General features: G+C 42.3%; 1 protein-coding gene across 5 annotated transcripts in view; it reads right to left on the bottom strand.

The window, feature by feature from the left end:
- PTPRJ (protein tyrosine phosphatase receptor type J) overlaps window positions 1-18,955 on the bottom strand; it is a 148,387-nt gene that overhangs the window by 48,647 nt on the left and 80,785 nt on the right. For 4 of the 5 annotated variants that reach the window (XM_039536958.1, XM_039536961.1, XM_039536960.1 and 1 more), the window contains exons 2-4: window positions 15,909-15,927; window positions 15,175-15,396; window positions 5,032-5,298 (exon numbers count right to left, since the gene is read on the bottom strand). In XM_039536958.1, coding sequence (XP_039392892.1) covers window positions 5,032-5,298; window positions 15,175-15,396; window positions 15,909-15,927 — 508 coding nt within the window. The remainder of the gene's footprint in view (window positions 1-5,031; window positions 5,299-15,174; window positions 15,397-15,908; window positions 15,928-18,955) is intronic. The other variant, XM_039536962.1, reaches the window with a different exon arrangement.

Here is an 18,955-nt window from a genome sequence, read left to right as displayed (position 1 = left end):
AGCAACAATATCATTGTTTTGCAAGGTTAAATTTAATTGTCTTGTACCAAGATTTATAACTTGAATGCTACAAATTGGGACTGGGAGCTGTTGGAGGAAAAATACATTTATTGATACCAGACCAGGAATACTTTCCAAAAAAACAAACAGTATTTAAGAAAAAAATAGTACTTATATTTGGCAATATAAATCTGAAAAAGTATCTCTGTCCATTTCCTAATTCAGATTAGTCGTAAGTCAGTTACAATGCATCATTTGGCTTCCTGTCCACGTTATACATTATTCAAAGTGTTGTAGACTAACATGGTTTCAGGAAATTTATTGTTGTTATTGCTACGGCAGGAAATGTATTTATTTATCCTTTCCATGATACAGGGCAAGAGGGCATGTGATGAAATAAATAATGAAGTTATTAGAATTGCATTTAAAAAACAATTTCTTGTATGCAACATAGTTAACTTGTGGAATCACTGTTAGACAATAAAACAAATAGGTTTGTAAATTTCCAAGAACTGTTTTGATATTTACACAAATAAAACCGGCATTTTTCACATCATGTGGGATAAAGTTACAATGGGCCCATTGGACTGGCGGGCCCATATTTTGTTCTTTCCTTTTTCATGGTCCAGAGAACGTGAATTTATTCTACTGCTATAATGAGTTTCTGTTGTTCAACCTGCTGTGAATCCCTATATATCAGTGCAGGTTACTCCACTGTGGAGGACCGGCTAGACTAGCTTGTACATACAGTGTAACAACATAAGGAGGGGACATTGCATTATACATCAAGAATATTTACACTCGTACTGAGGTCCACAAGGAGGTGACAGGCAGACCAGTAGAAAGTCTCTGGGTGACAATAAAAGAGGGGAACAAACAACTGGCAATATCATGCTAGGGGTCTACTATAGACCACTAATCAGGATGAGGAGGTAGATGAGGCATTTATAGAACAAACAACAGAAATAACTAAAACACAAGTAATGGAGACTTTAACTACTCAGACATCTGTTGGAAAAGTAACAAGGCAAAATACAAAATATCCTATAAATTCTTGCAATGTACTGGGGACAATTTCTCATGTCAGAAGCTGAAGGAAGTAACTGGGGGCAGGGCAACCATTTTAGACTTGTGGCACTTAGAGATTAACACATTTATTTGGGCATAAGCTTTCATCCTTTCATGTATTGATACCTGCTCCTATATGTTTTACTTCATACATCTGATGAAGTGGGTTCTAGCCCATGAAAGCTTATGCCCAAATAAATTTGTTAATCTCTAAGGTGCCACAAGGACTCCTCGTTTTCCAGTTCTGCAGATTCACGTTGGAGTCTGTTTTTGAAGTTTTTTGTTGTTGAAGAATTGCTACTTTGAGGTCTGTTATTGACCAGAGAGATTGAAGTGTTCTCCTACTGGTTTTTGAATGTTATGATTCCTGATGTCAGATTTGTGTCCATTTATTCTTTTGCGTAGAGACTGTCCAGTTTGGCCAATGTACATGACAGAGGGGCATTGCTGGCACATATCACATTGGTAGATGTGCAGGCGAACAAGCCCCAGATGGTCTGGCTGATGTGATTAGGACCTATGATGGTGTCCCTTGAACAGATATGTGGATAGAGTTGGCACCAGGGTTTGTAGCAGGGTTTGGTTCCTGGGTTGGTGTTTTTGTTGTGTGGTGTGTAGTTGCTGGTTCAGGTTGGGGGCTGTCTGGAAGCGAGTACTGGCCTGTCTCCCAAGGTCTGTGAGAGTGAGGGATTGTCCTTCAGGATAGGTTGTAGATCCATGATGATGCACTGGTGAGGTTTTAGTTGGGGGCTGTAGGTGACAGCTATTGGTGTTCTGTAACTTTCTTTGTTGGACCTGTCTTGTAGTAGGTGGCCTGACCTAACCTAACTACTGACCTAACACTTGGTAAAGCAACCCCCATCCTTTCATGTATTGATACCTGCTCCTGTTTTTTTTACTTCATACATCTGATGAAGTGGGTTCTAGCCCACGAAAGCTTATGCCCAAATAAATTTGTTAGTCTCTAAGGTGCCACAAGGACTCCTCGTTTTTTGGGTTTTTTTTTTTGCTAATACAGACTAACATGGCTAACACTGAAACCTGTTATTTTAGACTTGAAACTGAAAAGCAGAACAGAGTTGGTTGGGAATCTGAAGGTAGAAGACTGAAGGTGGTCTTCAAATGATAGATTTCATGATTCTAAAGAAAAGGAGGAGAGAGCAGCAGAAAAAGGACAATGGACTTCAAAAAAACAAATTTTTACTCACTCAGAGAACTGGTAGGTAAGGCCCCATGGAAAGAAAATCTAAGGGAAAAAAGGAGCTCAGGAGAGCTGGCAGTTTCCCAAAGAGACAAGATTAAAGATGCAACAGCAAAGTATCCTGATGTGAAGGAAAGATAGGAAGAAAAGTAAGATACTGATAGGGCTCCATCATGAGCCCTTTAATGAGCTTAAAATCATAAAGGAATCCTACAAAAAGTGAAAACATGATCAAATTACTGAGGATGAGTACAAAAGAATAGCATGAGCATGTAGGAGTGAAATCGAAAAGGCTAAGGGATTCGGTGAGTTACACTTCACGAGACATAAAAGGCGATAAGAAGAGGTTCTATAAATAAATTATAGCAAGAGAAAGACAAAGGAAAATGTAGGCCCACTATTTAGCAGGGTAGAAGAGATAACAGACTACATAAAGAAGGCTGAGAAGTTAACATCTAACTTTGCTTCAGTCTTCACTAAAATGATAATATTGTTTTAAGCATCTTGTCACAATTTAACACTAAGGGGGAGGAACACAAGCCAGACAAGGGAAAGAACAAGTTAAAGGATATTTAAATAATGTAGATGTATTCAAGTTGGCTGGGCCTGATAGAATTCAGACTAGGGTATTTAAGGAATCTTGGAACCATTAGCGATTATCTTCAAGAGCTCATGAAAGATGGACTAGAGAATGGCAGAATAAAGTGCCTATCTTTAAAAAGGGGAACAAAGACGACCTGGGGAAATATAGACCAGTTAGTCTGACTTTAATACCTGGAAAGATATACATTACTAAACAATAAATTTGTACACACCTAGAGGATAATAGGATAAAAGGTAATAGCCAACATGGATTTGTTAAGAACAGATCATGCTAAATCAACCTAATTTACTTCTTTCACTGGGTTACCGGTCTAAGGGATTGGTGGGGGAGGAGGAAGGAGAACAGTAGACATAATACATGTTGCTTTGTGTAAGGCTTTTGACACAGTCCCATAGGATAGTCTCACAAGCAAACTAGGAAATGCGTTGTCTAGATTAATTTACTATAAGGTGGGTACACAACTTGGTGAAAGACCAGTTAAATAGCAGTTATTAATGGTTTGCTGTGAAGCTGAGAGGACATATCTAGTGAGGTCCCATAGGACTGTCCTGGGTTTGGTGGTATTCAACATTTTCATTAATGACTTGGCTGACTGGATGGAGAGTATGCTTATAAAATGTGCGGATGACACTGGGACACGGAGTCCCATTGATGTCTTCTGGCAAAGGGTTCACTGTTGAGTACCAACAACTCTTAATTGGCCTGATAGTCACTACGTCTAACACACTGCCTTCAGAGTATTTATCCATACAGAATATCACATGAAGTCTTAAATGAAAGCCAGGATCATGCTGATCATTTTTATGTTTATGAGATGTACGTGTAAATGATATTTAAGGAGCTGTATATATACTGAAAATATGTTCTGAAATCTGTCACCCACCAAAGAGAAAACAGATTTCTTCCAGTCGTGGTAAGTAAGTAAGTAAGACGTGTACCTCTCTATCAAATGTAAACTAAGCCAACACAACAGGTTGGACCAACTCCCGTGAGAAATGGTCTAGATATACTTGGTTCAGCATCAGTATTTCAGCTTTCTCTGGGTTTTAAAGAATACATTAATTTACTCCTGAATTCTCTTCTTTTTCAAACTTGCACCATGTCATCCTAAATATGGTAACACACCTAAATACACTGGCCCACATTTTCAAAAGTAACTAGTGATGTGGGACACCGTAGCGGGGTGGCCACCCTGCTCCTGCCCAGAGGGGTTAAAACAGCCCTGGAGAGGGCTACATCTGGGAAAAGAAAGGCTGATTGGGGAAGCACACATAGGTGAGGCCACTCCCCAGTCAGGCCACGGCTAGCCCTATAAGAGGGCTGAGGGCCAGAGGCTGAAAAGGCACTCTTTCTTCTAGCTTCTTGAGGGAGAAGGACCTGGCTGCCTAGAAGCTGAGGAGGGTACCTAGGGTGGAGCAGTGCTGGGGAAGGGCAGAGGGAGCTGGGGAGCTCCAGCCTAGCAAAGCCGCAGACTGCAGGCCGAGTTAAGGGTCCACAAAGGGTGCTGCGGCTGCAGAGGGGCTGCCCAGAGATAGGCAGAGGCAGCTGGTCCAACCCCCCTTGCCGATGATGAGTGGTTTACAGACTGCAGTCTGCCCCAGGGAGCGGGGGCAAGACGATGACTGACAGTAGCCACTGAGTAGTGGTGGGGATAGAGGGTGGGGGTCCCCCTGAGAGGGAAGACTCAGAGTGAGGGGGTACTGCGACGGGCAGAACCCTTGAGAAAAGGGTACCAAGGTCTCGGAAGGACATCAGCTGGCAGAGGGCCCTCTGGGCGGGAAAGAGCTAATTCCCTGGATGACCAGCAGGAGGCGCCGTGCTGGTGAGTCGTCACCCTGCCACAGACGCCTCAACTTTTGAGTGCCCTACTGGAGACTTCTGAAAATTAGGCCATTTTAAGGTAAGCACCAACTTTTGGAAAATCGGGCATGACCAAGATGTTGAAAATGCAAAAATTGAGGCCACAAGAATCACCAGTCACTTTTGAAAATGTAGGATGTTGAAAAGCTTTAAAAAAATGCTTCAGATTGGGTAGTTATGCTATACTTAAAACTCAAACGATACTGGAAAGTGCTTCTTAATAAAGAAGCTGAGGTGAGAATACTGATTGGCAGAGTGCGAATTCAGAAAAACAGTTATATGTGGCTGAATGACTTACTTGTATAAATCAACGTCGAATTTGGGTATCCTTCAGTCTTATCTGCTGCAAGTGGAAATATTTTGAATTGGTACAATGTACCGGGATTTAAGCCTGTAATTACAGCTTTTGTGGTATTGGATGTCATGTTCCTAGTAGATGAAGGTTCATTTTCAATGAGTATCCTGTAACTGTACTCAGAAGCAGCAGCATCTTTGTTCTCCCACGTTAAAGATACTCCATGTGTACTGACACTGGAAACCTCGATGTTAAACACTGGAGTGGGCACTATTGAAGACAAGAGACAATTATTTGTTGAGGAATAGCAGTTGTGGGCTGGCTGTACTAGCCTTACACTCTTAACTCTGAAGTATTAGCAGTGGAGTTTACATTTCCAACCCCCTGCATTCCATAGGAATTGCCACACTGGGTTGTCTGGTCCAGTAGATCTATCAAAGTCTGATATCCCAATTTATCATGAAATTTTAGATGGGCCATGTGTGGGTGCAGTGAAATTGACCCTTAAAGAAGATATTACTTACTCTCTATTCCCAGCAGCCCCATGTACTGCTGCCTGAAAAATAACTAAATTAGAGACCAAGCTAATTGTAAACACACCTAGGTTTTAGATTTCTTTTCTTCTCCCCATGAATGTTCCAGATTAAAGTTACAAGCTCCTGAACTCAAATGTACATGAATGTGTATTAAATTAAGAAGCCCAGGTAAACAGACAGATCTCTAAAGTTCAGAACACATATTCAGCTGAAAGGATTGTGTGTGACTCAGTCACTTTCTTATATAGATGTTTGTGGCATTTGGGTCTCCTTCAGTCTTATTTTCCACTGCTAGTGGAAATATTGTAAGTTGTAAAAGGTCCCAAGATCTAAGTCAATAATTACATCACATGGTTTTCAAGGTCTGGTTCCCAATAGGTCAGGTTTTATTTTTAATATATATCCTGTAACTGTGTGTAAAAGTTAATTCATGTGCACTGACATTTGTAACCTGGATGTTAAAAACTGAACTGGGCTCTGTTTAAGAAACAGAAAGAGGTTGTTTATCTTTAGCACAGAAGAAAGAATTGCATTAAGAAAAAAATGTAACTCTGGGAGGGGATTGTATGGAAATGGTAATGTAAGGCAGTGCCTGTCACCTTTACATCACCAGTATGATTTCAGCTCAGGCTCATGACTGTAAACCACTGTAGCCTGCTGGCTGTTTGGTGACCTGCATGAAAAAAGAGTTGCTAGCCATAGTCCATTTATGTACAGAGATTCTATAAAACTGACTTTGAGCCTTCAGTCTGTGTGTACTACCAGCTATTTTCATAGCGCTTGAGGACAGACTCTCATGAATTTCAACAGGCCTTGGATCAGGCTCTTAGGGGTCAATGCAAAAAAGGAGCTAGGTGCTTAAGTCCCTATTTTACATTTCTAAGTCTCAGTTTTGGCTCCCTTATGATGCACAAAACTCCTGCCCAACCCCTGTAACTGCTCAAACTTTCAAGGTAATAGTTCCCTAGGCACCTAAGTTTCTGTCTCTGAGCATGCACACTGCTGCCCCCCTCTAGGTGTCCAGATACTTAGCCCTTCCTAAGTCCCAGTGATTCACAAACTAGGAGAAGATAGACATTTGGCCGTCCAAGTCACATGCAGGGCCTGATGTTCTGAGGTTGCCTACTGCAAAACCCAGAGGAGGCAGCAGCAGAGCCCACCTTACGACTTTTAGCATAGTGATTAGAGGACTCACCAGGCATGTGGGAGACCCAGGTCCAATTCCCCCCAGTCAGGGAAAGTGGGAGAAAAGATTTGAATGGGGTATCCGACACTTCTCAGGAGCAATGCTCTAGTCACTAAGCTGTGGGATATTCTGATGGGGGCTGGACCCTGGATCTCCCAGGTGGGTGCTCTAATCGCTGCACTACAGAAACACATGCGCGCTGTCTCTGTGACCCAATAACTGTAAGTGTTTATTCCCAATGGGACAGTCATTAGGCCAGAGAACTGTGGGACCAGCTCAACTTCATGTGCAACGTCTGTCATGCTAAGCGTGACTATCTTTCAAGAGTTCTTAAGGTGAATAATATTGACGTTGTTGCTCCAGAAGAAACACATACTGCAGTTATGAGCAAGCTGCAAAATACAAAGTTCATGACTATGACAAATTACGGTCTCACAGATGTCTCCATCCTGGAGGAATCCAAGACCATGTGAATTTCTATTGCTGTAATAAGAATTGTACAACTTGACCATAACAAACATCTTCTGTACTCCATACTATCATAGCAGGAGATGTTTGTTGTGATTAATCTATCATCACTATATCCATTGCAAGGTCAGAGTTATTATATGCAGAGTTACTATATGGTTAAAAAAATAAATCCTGGTCACCGGTCCGGGGGGCTCTGCATTTTAATTTAATTTTAATTGAAGCTTCTTAAATATTTTAAAAACTTTATTTACTTTATATACAATAATAGCTTTGTTTATATATTATAGACTTATAGAAAGAGCCCTTCTGAAAATGTTAAAATGTATGACTGGCACACGAAACCTTAAATTAGAGTGAATAAATGAAGACTCGGCACACCACTTCTGAAAGGTTGCCAACTGCAGTTCTGCTGATTCACGTTGGAGTCTGTTTTTGAAGTTTTTTGTTGTTGAAGAATTGCTACTTTGAGGTCTGTTATTGAGTGACCAGAGAGACTGAAGTGTTCTCCTACTTGTTTTTGAATGTTATGATTCCTGATGTCAGATTTGTGTCCATTTATTCTTTTGCATAGAGACTGTCCAGTTTGGCCAATGAACATGACAGAGGGGCATTGCTGGCACATATCACATTGGTAGATGTGCAGGCGAATAAGCTCCAGATGGTATGGCTGATGTGATTAGGTCCTATGATGGTGTCCCTTGAGCAGATATGTGGATAGAGTTGTCACCAGGGTTTGTAGCAGGGTTTGGTTCCTGGGTTGGTGTTTTTGTTGTGTGGTGTGTAGTTGCTGGTTCAGGCTGGGGGCTGTCTGGAAGCGAGTACTGGCCTGTCTCCCAAGATCTGTGAGAGTGAGGGATCGTCCTTCAGGATAGGTTGTAGATCCATGATGATGCGCTGGTGAGGTTTTAGTTGGGGGCTGTAGGTAGCTGGTAGTGGTGTTCTGTAACTTTCTTTGTTGGACCGGTCTTGTAGTAGGTGACCTGACCTAACCTAACTACTGACCTAACACTTGGTAAAGCAACCCCCATCCTTTCATGTATTGATACCTGCGCCTGTATTTTTTACTTCATACATCTGATGAAGTGGGTTGTAGCCCACGAAAGCTTATGCCCAAATAAATTTGTTAATCTCTAAGGTGCCACAAGTCTAAAATGGTTGCCCTGCCCCCAGGTACTTCCTTCAGCTTCTGACATGAGAAATTGGAATCTTTGTTGGTGGTAGTTCAGAGAGACCAACAAGTGAACAATAATGGAAAATGAACTGGCTCCTTTCCCCTTAGGAGATAGAGTGCAAAGTTCAAGGTTGAAGCTTATTGAGAAGGAAGAGTTTTGCATTTCTGATGCCAGGGGTCTCAAACTCCCGACCTGCGGGCCATCTGCGGCCCGTGAACCTCCCCAATGTGGCCTGCGGGGCTCCAGCAGTTTGGGGGCCGGGTCTCTCCTTTGGCCCCATCTGCCACCCCCAGGTGCCCCCCCAGGCGATTTACGATGGCCCGTGGCCCTGGCAGTGCGGCGGAGCTTAGCAGCATCTGCATGCTAACTCCACGTATCTGCTGGCCCCTCCCTGCAGCCCTGGGGTGGGGCTGTGCATCCGCACGCTGCCCCTGTGCCCAATTGGAAACTGCAGGGGCGGTGACTTGGGGTGGCGGTGGCTTGGGGCAGCAGTGCGCGGAGGCCCCTCGGCCCGCCCTGCCATAGACCCCCAGGTAAGTGCCGCACCACCCACCCCTCCAAGAGCCTGCCCCCCTTCCCACACCCCCTCTCTCTGCCCCAAACTGCCTTCCAGAGCCTGCACCCCACACCTTTCCCACATACTCCCTCCCACCCCAAACTCCCTTCCCAAGACTGCACCCCCTCCCTACACCCCTCAGATCCCAAACTCCCTCCCAGAGCCTGCACCCCCATTCCCACACCCCCTCCCACCCCCAAACTCCCTCCCAGAGCCTGCAACCCCACCTGCTGCCCTAGCCCAGAGCCTGCATCCAGCACCCAAACTCCATCCCCCCCAGACCCTTTCCCCCACCCAAACTCCCTCCCAGAGACCAACCTCTCACCCCTTCTGCACTCATACACCCTCCCAGAGAATGCACCCCAATCCCCTACTCCAGACCTCCTCCCCCACCCAAACTCCGTCCCCGAGCCTTAGGCAGGTGGGAGGCAAAGTTTTTTGGGGGGGCAGAGTTTTGGGGGTGCGGGATCTGGGCAGCATGAGTGACATTATTGGCCTGCTGGGGGGATTTGAAGACTGGCATTGGCTTATGATAAATTGAGTTTGAGACCCCGGCATAGGCAGAGGACTTCACAGGGATGTCAATTCTCCAAATTTCAGAAGCACACATTCAGTTAAAATTAAAGCATATCATCACTGGACCAGACTACAATTAAAGGACCAGATCCTCAGCCCTTTGGGCTGCTCCAGCCTTCCCATTTCCTATTACTGCTAAAACGTAAGGGAAATGCCAGGAGTGGAAAGGTGGATCTGATGCGAGTTACATTGGGTGCCGTTTCAGCTCCTAGCAGGCTCATGTTCAAGAAAACAGAAAGGTGGTTGAAAGCTACCTTTCCTGCACACATCATCTCTAATTGTACCAAGCATCAGCACAGCACAGCTCAGGAAACCTAACAGCATATCCCTGAATCTCACTTAATTCCTATCTTAATATGCTGAGGAATGAATAGATTTGCTTAGCTGCCTTGTTTTTTTTTTAAAATACTCTGCATTTTCTTCTGCTATTCATACAACTGTAGGTGTGTAGGGCTCTACAGAAGTCATCCATTTATAACTGAAGCATATCCCTTATAGATTTTTAACTGCTAGGATTTTCAAAAGGCCAAGAAGGTCACACCAGAACTTCATTAAACAGGGCACAGCATGCCAGAAGTCAGGTTTGTTTGTTTAAACAAGAAATGAAATTACTGACAGTACCAGTAAACATTTCCTAGTTAACTCTTTATTCTTAGTTGTCCTGGACAAAACCAAAGTTTTGCTCACCTGGGATACAATTGCCAATGAAGCTCATATTTCAGATTAACTATTGTCTACTGGATTTTATTACTTGAATTTAAGTTACTTTGAACGTCCTTTTTTTGGGTGAAATCCTGGGTCCACTGAAGTCAATGGAGTTAGGTGTTCAACAAAACATCAAAAAGAAAGTATTAGATATTCAAATATTCACATTCTTTGAATGGATGCACTACAATGATAGCATGATTTTAATACAGATTAAAAAAGTACTTAGTCTCCAAAATCACCAGGGACTTCTAAAATATTTAGATAAATAAGTAAGATAAATTTGGTGGTTTGGGGTTTTTTGTTTAATTTACACAGTGCTTTAAAATTACTGATAAATTAACCAAAAGAAAACTGAATTTACCTTACAAAAAAATTAAGAAAATATCTGACTTCCTATTCATGCCAGCGGTGAGTTGCATCTAGTGCATCTCAGGGCTTGTCTACATGGTGCTTTAGTCCACACCAGAAGGATGCGTAAAAGCAACAAAGAATCCTGTGGCACCTTATAGACTAACAGACGTTCTGCAGCATGAGCTTTCGTGGGTGAATACCCACTTAGGATGTAAATTTTAGTCCACATTAGCATGCCACATGGTAACTGTGGACCCTGCGGCACTCACTAAAAGTTCCCTAGTGCACGTTAACATAGTCCAGTTTCACAGAGTACTACATCAGCTTACACTAGGGAACTCTGAGTGCATGTCAGCAGGGCCCACACAGTGCATGTGTGACATGCTAGTGTGGATCTCTCTGGCGCAGACTAAAACACTGTGTAGACAAGCCTTTCTTACTTCTCAGTGAGTCTGTTGAGTTGTATGAATTGGTCTTCCTCCAAAAATCTACAAATACACATGCTGGAAATGCAAAAAGGGGAAAGGGTCCCTTATCCATATGCTGTGGCCTTGTTCAGTGTGGGATAAAACTCTTGCCAGGACAAACAAGACTCTTGAATCACAGCTTATGTGCAATAGCAAGCTGTGCAAGTGCACACAAACACATCCTCATTAGCTCCCCTGACTCCAAATATAAAGGAATGTTTCCTCAGAACCACCATAGCAACTACAAAAAACCCAACAATCCAGACTTTAGCAGCTCAGAAGTGCTAAGTGCTATCCCATATAGACCATCTGGTTAAAATGCCTCTGGAACTTACCAAACGTGAATGAGTATATTTAAGAACAGTGCCAAAGCTGGACAACTTCAGTGAAATATAGCACTCCCTTCTGGGCATTTATTCAAGTGGAAACAGTCCCTCAATGCAGGGAAAATTCCTTGATCAAGAGGGCCAAACCTTTATGGCTGAAGAGCTCTCTCTCTCTCTCTCTCTCTCTCTCTCTCGTGCATGCACACACACACACACACACACAAGGCTATGAAGACTGTGGGATGATTCCCCATTGTAACACATACTCTTGTATTTATTGTAGCACTAGCTTTTATTGTTAATTCTGTGGGCCAGAGGTTATGCTCTTAAAGCTACTAAGCAGCCCAGAACTACTAACTGCAGCAGTATTGCGTTGGCAGAAATCACTTATCTCAGGGCTTGTCTACACTTACCGGGGGATCGACACATGGCGACTGATGCATCGGCAGTCGATTTAGGGGGGCTAGTGAAGACCTACTAAATCAACCACAGATCGCTTTCCCATTGACTCCTGTATTCCACTGGATTGAGAAGAGTAAGAGGAGTTGACAGGAGACATCATGTACTGTGGACACCGCGTTAAGTAGCTCTAAGCTACGTCAATTTGAGTTACGCTATTCACATAACCCAAATTGCATAGCTTAGATCGATTTTCCCTGTAGCGTAGACAAGGCCTTAGACTAAACAGTTACAAGTAGATCAACTAAAATGTGTAGAGTTTTCTGTCAAAGATGTGCAGAAATTTCATAAATCAGACAAAGTGATGAGGTGACAGAGGTTGAAACCACAGATTATCATTTCAGAATGTTTTCTTGAAAGAGGTTTCAATGACTCACTCGCATGGCCGGTGTTAAGACACGCTGGGGCCCAGGGCAGAAACTAAGGAGCCAAAGCCTGAGCCCCGGCGCGCAGGGCTAAAGCTGAAGCCCGAGCCCCAGTGTGCAGGGCTGAAGCCCAATCATGTAACTTAGCTTTCCAGGGCCCTCTGTGGCAGAAATGCTGGCCCTACTTACTCATACAGGTCTCTGTGGCAGTGGGGTCTCCTTCAGTCCCTGCAGCTTGTGCGAAGACCATAACTGCATAAAAGGTACCAGGTTCGAATCCCATAATGGTAGCAGTTGTGATTTGGGAAGTGATGTTTTTTGGAGAAAAACTTTCATTAACTGCACAGAGTATCCTATAAGTTTACTGGAGAAGCCTCATCATTCTTGTTTTGCCAAGTCAAGGTTACTTCTCCTGTGCCGATATTTATAATTCTGATGTCAGAAACTGCACTGGGTTCTATCTGGTAAAAAGTATATGTATTATTAGTACAGCAAGAACACTTGCTGAAAGGAAAACAAAACAATTAGAGCTCCAATATTAATTCACATAATATAACTGTGGTTTTACATTATAGGGTTGGTTTTTTTAAGACCTACTACAGTATTCTGTAACAGTGATCCAAAAAATTGTCGCTGACAACCAGGTTTTATTTAGCCCCAGGACTAGTGAATACTAATATTAATTGTATAGGGTAGAGCATGAAATATCATTTTTGTCATTATGGATATGGCAAGACAAGCTGCTCTGCTTGTGAACGTATCTGAGTACGCTCTGAAAGTTCTTAATGCCATTCTAGGATTTGTCATGACATGGATTATCATATGCTTGAACTCGGAGCACTTCCCATACTCTGCCTCATGGCCTTATTAATGTAAAAGGTTCCTTCTTTTACTATAACTGGTATTCTTCTAGCCGTTATGGGTTAGATTAATCGGTATGTTTTGGCTGAGTGCACCACTCTGGTTATGCATCAGCAAAGAAGTACAAAGCAGCTGGAGTGTACCAGTCAATGTAGTTCTGTATCTTTGATATGAAACCATTAAGGAATTACTAGTTTAAATATGGGATGCCCAAAACACTTCTGACCACACCATTTTACAAATATGTGAGGGTAAGTTTCTCTGTTTCTGCCATGGCCTTACAAGATATGTAGCCTTCTTATATACAAAGTACATCTATATTGCCCTACAGTTATTTTTCTAAATCTTAAAAGTAACTTTTCCAGATTATTCCATATTCTGTATTGGAAAAGTGCCTTATAAATGTTAGATTCTGGAGCTAGATTATATAACACTATGGGCAGTTATACAGACAGGCAAGTGGTTGCAATACTAACAAATAGAAGAATATACATAAAAGACCATCATTCCGAAATATGCCATTAGAGTCACTCAGTGTTGTGCTGACAGATCAGCCAGATTTATTAGAATGAAATGTATCAAACGGAATTTCTTTGCTTTAAACACACCTGATGCTAACCGCAAGACTCCATTAATTCACGGCTTCCAACAGAATTTTCACAGTGCTTCCCACAACCCCTCCTTTTAGTGTCAATCAGCTAATCCAGGCCTGGTGTAAGTTTAGCAGGGAACAGTCTATTGTGAGCATTAAGAAGGAAAGGGCAGTTTTGAATAGGAGGATGGGTATGGGAAGTCCTGAGTAACATCGTGATAAACAGAAAGGGAGCAACAAGACACAATAATGTAACTGGAGGATAATATTAACTGATAGAGGGCAGCACCCTTAGAACTCGTTAAGGATTTACAGATGTATTCAGGTAGAAAATGCTGGGGTAGGTTTTCATTTATGTGCATACAATGCTGATTTTATTTAGTCTACTTAAGCCAGGAGGCAGTCAGGACTCAGAAGGCCTTAGCAGTAACTTTCCTCATCCACAACTGGGCATTTCCTAGTTGTGGATCAATGATCCCCTTCACCCCTTCACCCACTCAATCCCTTTTCCATCCTAGGTTTGGTCAGCCAGGACTGAGGAGCAGCAGCACTGACCTCCCCAACACTCAGATGTCGGGCTGCCTCATTTCTCCTGCCTACACCACTCAGGGTGTTGAAGGTTGTTACCATCAACGTGCTGTTCTTTCTAAAAGATACTTATTGCAACTGCGGGAAAAGGGGTCTTGCTGACTGTACAACAATGTAAGGAGAGGGCACTAGAACACAAGGCCATCAGCCATCTGGATATGTGGTACAGTACCATATATATTATAGTACAGGCCCCATGTTCACAAACTGTTTTTGAACCTATGGCACGCATGCCGAAGGCGGCACGTGAGCTGATTTTCAGCGGCACTCATTCTGCCCAGGTCCTGGCCACCAGTCAGGGGAGTTCTGCGTTTTAATTTAATTTTTAAAAGAAGCTTCTTAAACATTTTAAAAACCCTATTTACTTTACATACAACAATAGTTTAGTTATGTATTATAGACTTGGAGAAAGAGACCTTCTAAAAACATTAAAATGTGTTACTGGCATGAGAAACCTTAAATTAGAGTGAATAAATGAAGACTCGGCACAACACTTCTGAAAGGTTGCCGTACCCTGTTATAGTATATAAGCAGTTGCAGGAGAGATTTGTCACAAAGTATTTCATATATACGTCACAGTCCGAACACTCATAGCACTAGCCCAACTCTATACATTTGTCCATGCGGCCAGCTGAAACCACGAAAAGGAAAGCAAAGAAAAGTAACCCTTCATAGGTAAAGAGTCTACAACTAGGTGACAGCACCTGCATTCATGAAATATTGTAAGGCCCCATGTTCACAAACTGTTTTCAAACCCTACTAAGCAGATATAGGTCTTTGACATAACATGGTTCACTACTCTGCCAGGAATCAAGGTGGAGCAACACTCTGCTATGCCATTTGCTTTCTTTGGTGTAGACAGGATTTAAAATGGTAAGAAAAACTATAAAATGAAAAGATACTGCCTCCTACAACAACCTCATGTCACTTACTTGTTGTAATGTTTTTGCAACATGCTTCTGTACCATTTTGAATGTTGATAATGTATTGTACACCAGGTGAAAGACCTCCTATTGAATTGTTCAGTGATGAATTCTGGAACAGTGTTCCATTTGCAAAAGTTACACTGATTATTGTAAAGTTTTCTGGTAATGTGTCAATATGGATTTCTGTCATCATTGCATTTACATTTACTGAGCTGCAATCTTCAAAGCCTATAAGATAAGGACAAATTACAAAAAAAATGGTTAAACACCTACACATAATTCTGGCATTTCACTTTATGTATGTGTAATCACTTTTGTTATTGCTAATTGGGTTTTCTTCAGACTATAACACCACCACTTTAAATACCACTTTACTGTTCCCTGCTTTTACATCAGACTTTTTTACTTTGAGTTAACTGTACTGTAGTGTCCCATCACCGGCCATTGGAGATATTTGCTGCTAGCAGTTGCAGATCGGCTACATACCATTGTAGGCAGTCCCATCATACCTTCCTCTCCGCAAACCTTTCAAGCTCAGTCTTGAAGCCAGTTAGGTGTTTTGCCCCTATTGCTCCTCTTGGAAGCCGGTTCAAGAACTGCAGTCCTCTGATAGTTAGAAACCTTTGTCTAATTTCAAGCCTAAACTCATTGATGGCCAGTTTATATCCATTTGCACCTGTCCACATTGTGAAATTTGGATACTAAACAAAATCATAATAAAGTAATAGATTGGTACTTACAGGCAGCTGCAGGTTCGATCTGAAAATAAAATAAATACTAGGAGTTAGATAACTAAGTGTTGGAAGTAGAAAACAGAAATTAAACATCTTAAAATTATATATTCTCTCTGTAGCTGTTAATCAGATCAAATCTGTGTTTGCTAGTAGATATCAAAACTTTTGATATGCAAAATGGACATCCAAAATTTATGGACATAAAAAATAGTAGCTAGAAAATACTTATTTAACAGAAAAAAAAATTGTTCAAAAGATTGCAGCTATATTGCAGAGGTGGGAAGGAATACAACAATCATAATATTTCAATATTTAATTATAGAAATAGGTATACACAACTAATCTTATTTTTTTATACTGTACCTAAAAAGTTATAAAAGAAACCTACAGGACCTCAGACAAAATACCGGTACTAGAAAATGTGTCTTAGGGAATCACCTTCCCTTGGAAGGGACAAGTCTAGCGCTAAGAAGTCTTTTCCATCTATGATTTAAAAGATTCTCCCATCCTCCTTATACTATACAATAAGCATTACTATTACGTCTCAGTGAGGAGTACTCCATGTGTTTCTGATCCAAAGCGCTCTGAACTCAGTCAGATTTGAAAAATATTTCATTGATAAACTGGAAACAGTTTTAAGAAGTTATTTTATTGTATATGTTGACATATAATAATTGTCTGGACTTGAGAAGCATTCTCCAAGAACCTAATCTGCAACCTTTCAGATAGCAATGTCAACATGTGTTTAATTTTTTTTTGCAGAAGGAAATCCAAGGAGGTGCTTTGCAATTTCTGACTACGCTGTTTTAGTACCTGCAAACATTTAATGCAGAGGTTCCCAAGCTTTTTTTGCTGCACTCCACTTTGGAGTTTCATGTCCCATGTATACTCCCCATCTTTCTAAGAAATTCTGTTTCTTTGGACACTGGGGTCCAGGAGTCCATCCTGGCCAGGGTGCCCTGCTGCTCCCCAGTTTGTGAGCATCCTCTTTCCATGGATATGCTCTGGGTGGGTGATAGACAGTTGGGCTGCACCCCTTTCCTTGTGCTCCCACCCCTGGGACTCCCCAGAATCACTCATAGGCCACAGACTCCTTTTGCCCGGACACAATCCCCAGCATGCATGCACAAGAGCCTGTGCAGGAAGGGAGGAATTCTCACAAGGGGACACATGCACATGAGCCTCTGCAGAGGAGTGATAGCCTGTGAATCCTGTGGATGGAGCATGGGCATTGGTGAATACACAGCAGATAGGTGTTGGTGGTGAGCACCCACTTCTGCAAAAGAAAAGCAGCAGCAAGTGGTGGGTTCAAGTATATAGCATGCAGAAGCCTGTTAGAGATAATGAGAGGAGTTCAAGCCAAGGAAGGGAGGGGCCTGTTCTGTTGATTTTGTGTTAAGGTGAAAAACCAGGAGGAGATGGTGAAACTTGCAGGTGTGCTGAGCTCACAGGTCTTTGTTCCCCCTGTTTTTGCAAATGGGAATTTGCAAAAACTTCTGGACAGAGACAGTTTTTTTTTTTTGAGCTCCAGTTCATCTGCAAATTTGACAACATCAGAAAACTTCAAAAAAAGACTCAGAAAAGACAACTCCAAACAGAGAACCATTCTCCTGTTTTGGTTTTCACACCTCAACTGCTGTGACCAGGGCCTCCTCCTCCCTGGATTGAACTAACCTCGTATCTCTAGCTTGCTTTCTTGCTTATATATACTGCTGCTCCTCTGCTTCCACCACTTGTATCAAGAAGAAAGTATTCACCACAAAAGCTCATCACTGCAAAAACGTCTGTTAGTCCATAAGGTGCCACAGGATTCTTTGCTGCTTCTGCAGAGGAGAGTGAGCTGACATGCTCCCCAACCCCTAAAGCTGCTGCTGCACAGGGAGATGCTATGCCCCAAACTCCTCCGACCTCTTCTAGCCTGGCAGCAGCAGCTGGAGCTGCAGCTCAGTTAGTAAGACAGTCAGGTCCTCGTATTCACGTGATAACCTTGGCACCTCCCTTCCCACCCAAGGGGAAATGCACCAGTTTGAAAACCAGATTTAATGGAACTGACCCATAATTATTTTCTTCTATCACTAGGTGGCAGCAGACAATATAGATTGGAAAATGCACATTAAAGAGAATCTAAAGACCAACACTAGATGGAGTTCTGCAGGCACATACACATAGAAAACAAACTGAACTTTTCAGATCCTCATAACCTACTGATGCAAACTGACTGTTTCCTTTGCTGCATAGTGGTAATATATTGTAACAATTACATGTAAGGATTAAACAGACAATTATTTACGCTGTGTAACTTGCCTAGATACATATGAACAGTCCATACAAGTACACATAGACATTGAGTGTAATAAGACTTTAAGAAAAGGAAGAAAAACATTGGAAAATCTAAATAGCGTCATTTATTCACTTCTTGCTTCTACTTCATTTGCATAAAAATCTCAAAATCAAACAGCGTTTTGTAATTCATTCTAGTGTGGGGCAAACCGACTTAGCCGTAGAGTTTGAGGGAATTCTCCAGGCACAGGAAGGCTTCTTCCCAAAGACCTCTGTCCCTGGCATTGGCTAGGGCAGCCTCTGTCTTTGAATGGACTGAGCAGCTGGCAAGCACCTTCCCCTCTAGCATTACTGCCAGATTTATAAAGGTCAGACTGGTCATTCACTTTGATGTGATTCACCCCATATTATGGTAAGGAGATGCTACGGACCTGTACGAAATCATACCTACCCTTGCACTAATGTAAAACCTCATGTAGATGAGATACTATGCACATTTAGAAAGATTAGTGATTCAGGCAAATAGCACATTCATCTTCTGTGGTTCAGGTTTCATCTCACTTCTTCACGCACTTGTGATCTCTTTCTCTCTAGCACCACTACCTCTCGGAGGGCTAGTCTGGGCTGCAGTGACCACTTGGCCTCCTGCTCTTTCCCATCAGCTCTGCTGGCCTACTAGTTTTACCACAGAGAATAAAAGTAAAGATGTGACTTCACTTATCATCGTATCAGAAAGGAAGTCGGTAATTCTGGACACCAACACCTGTCACAAT

Source organism: Mauremys reevesii, linkage group 4 (assembly GCF_016161935.1).
Source record: "Mauremys reevesii isolate NIE-2019 linkage group 4, ASM1616193v1, whole genome shotgun sequence".
Lineage (NCBI taxonomy): Eukaryota > Metazoa > Chordata > Testudines > Geoemydidae > Mauremys > Mauremys reevesii.
The sequence above is the reverse complement of the archived record's forward strand: the minus strand, read 5'-3'. Positions and strand labels throughout refer to the sequence as shown.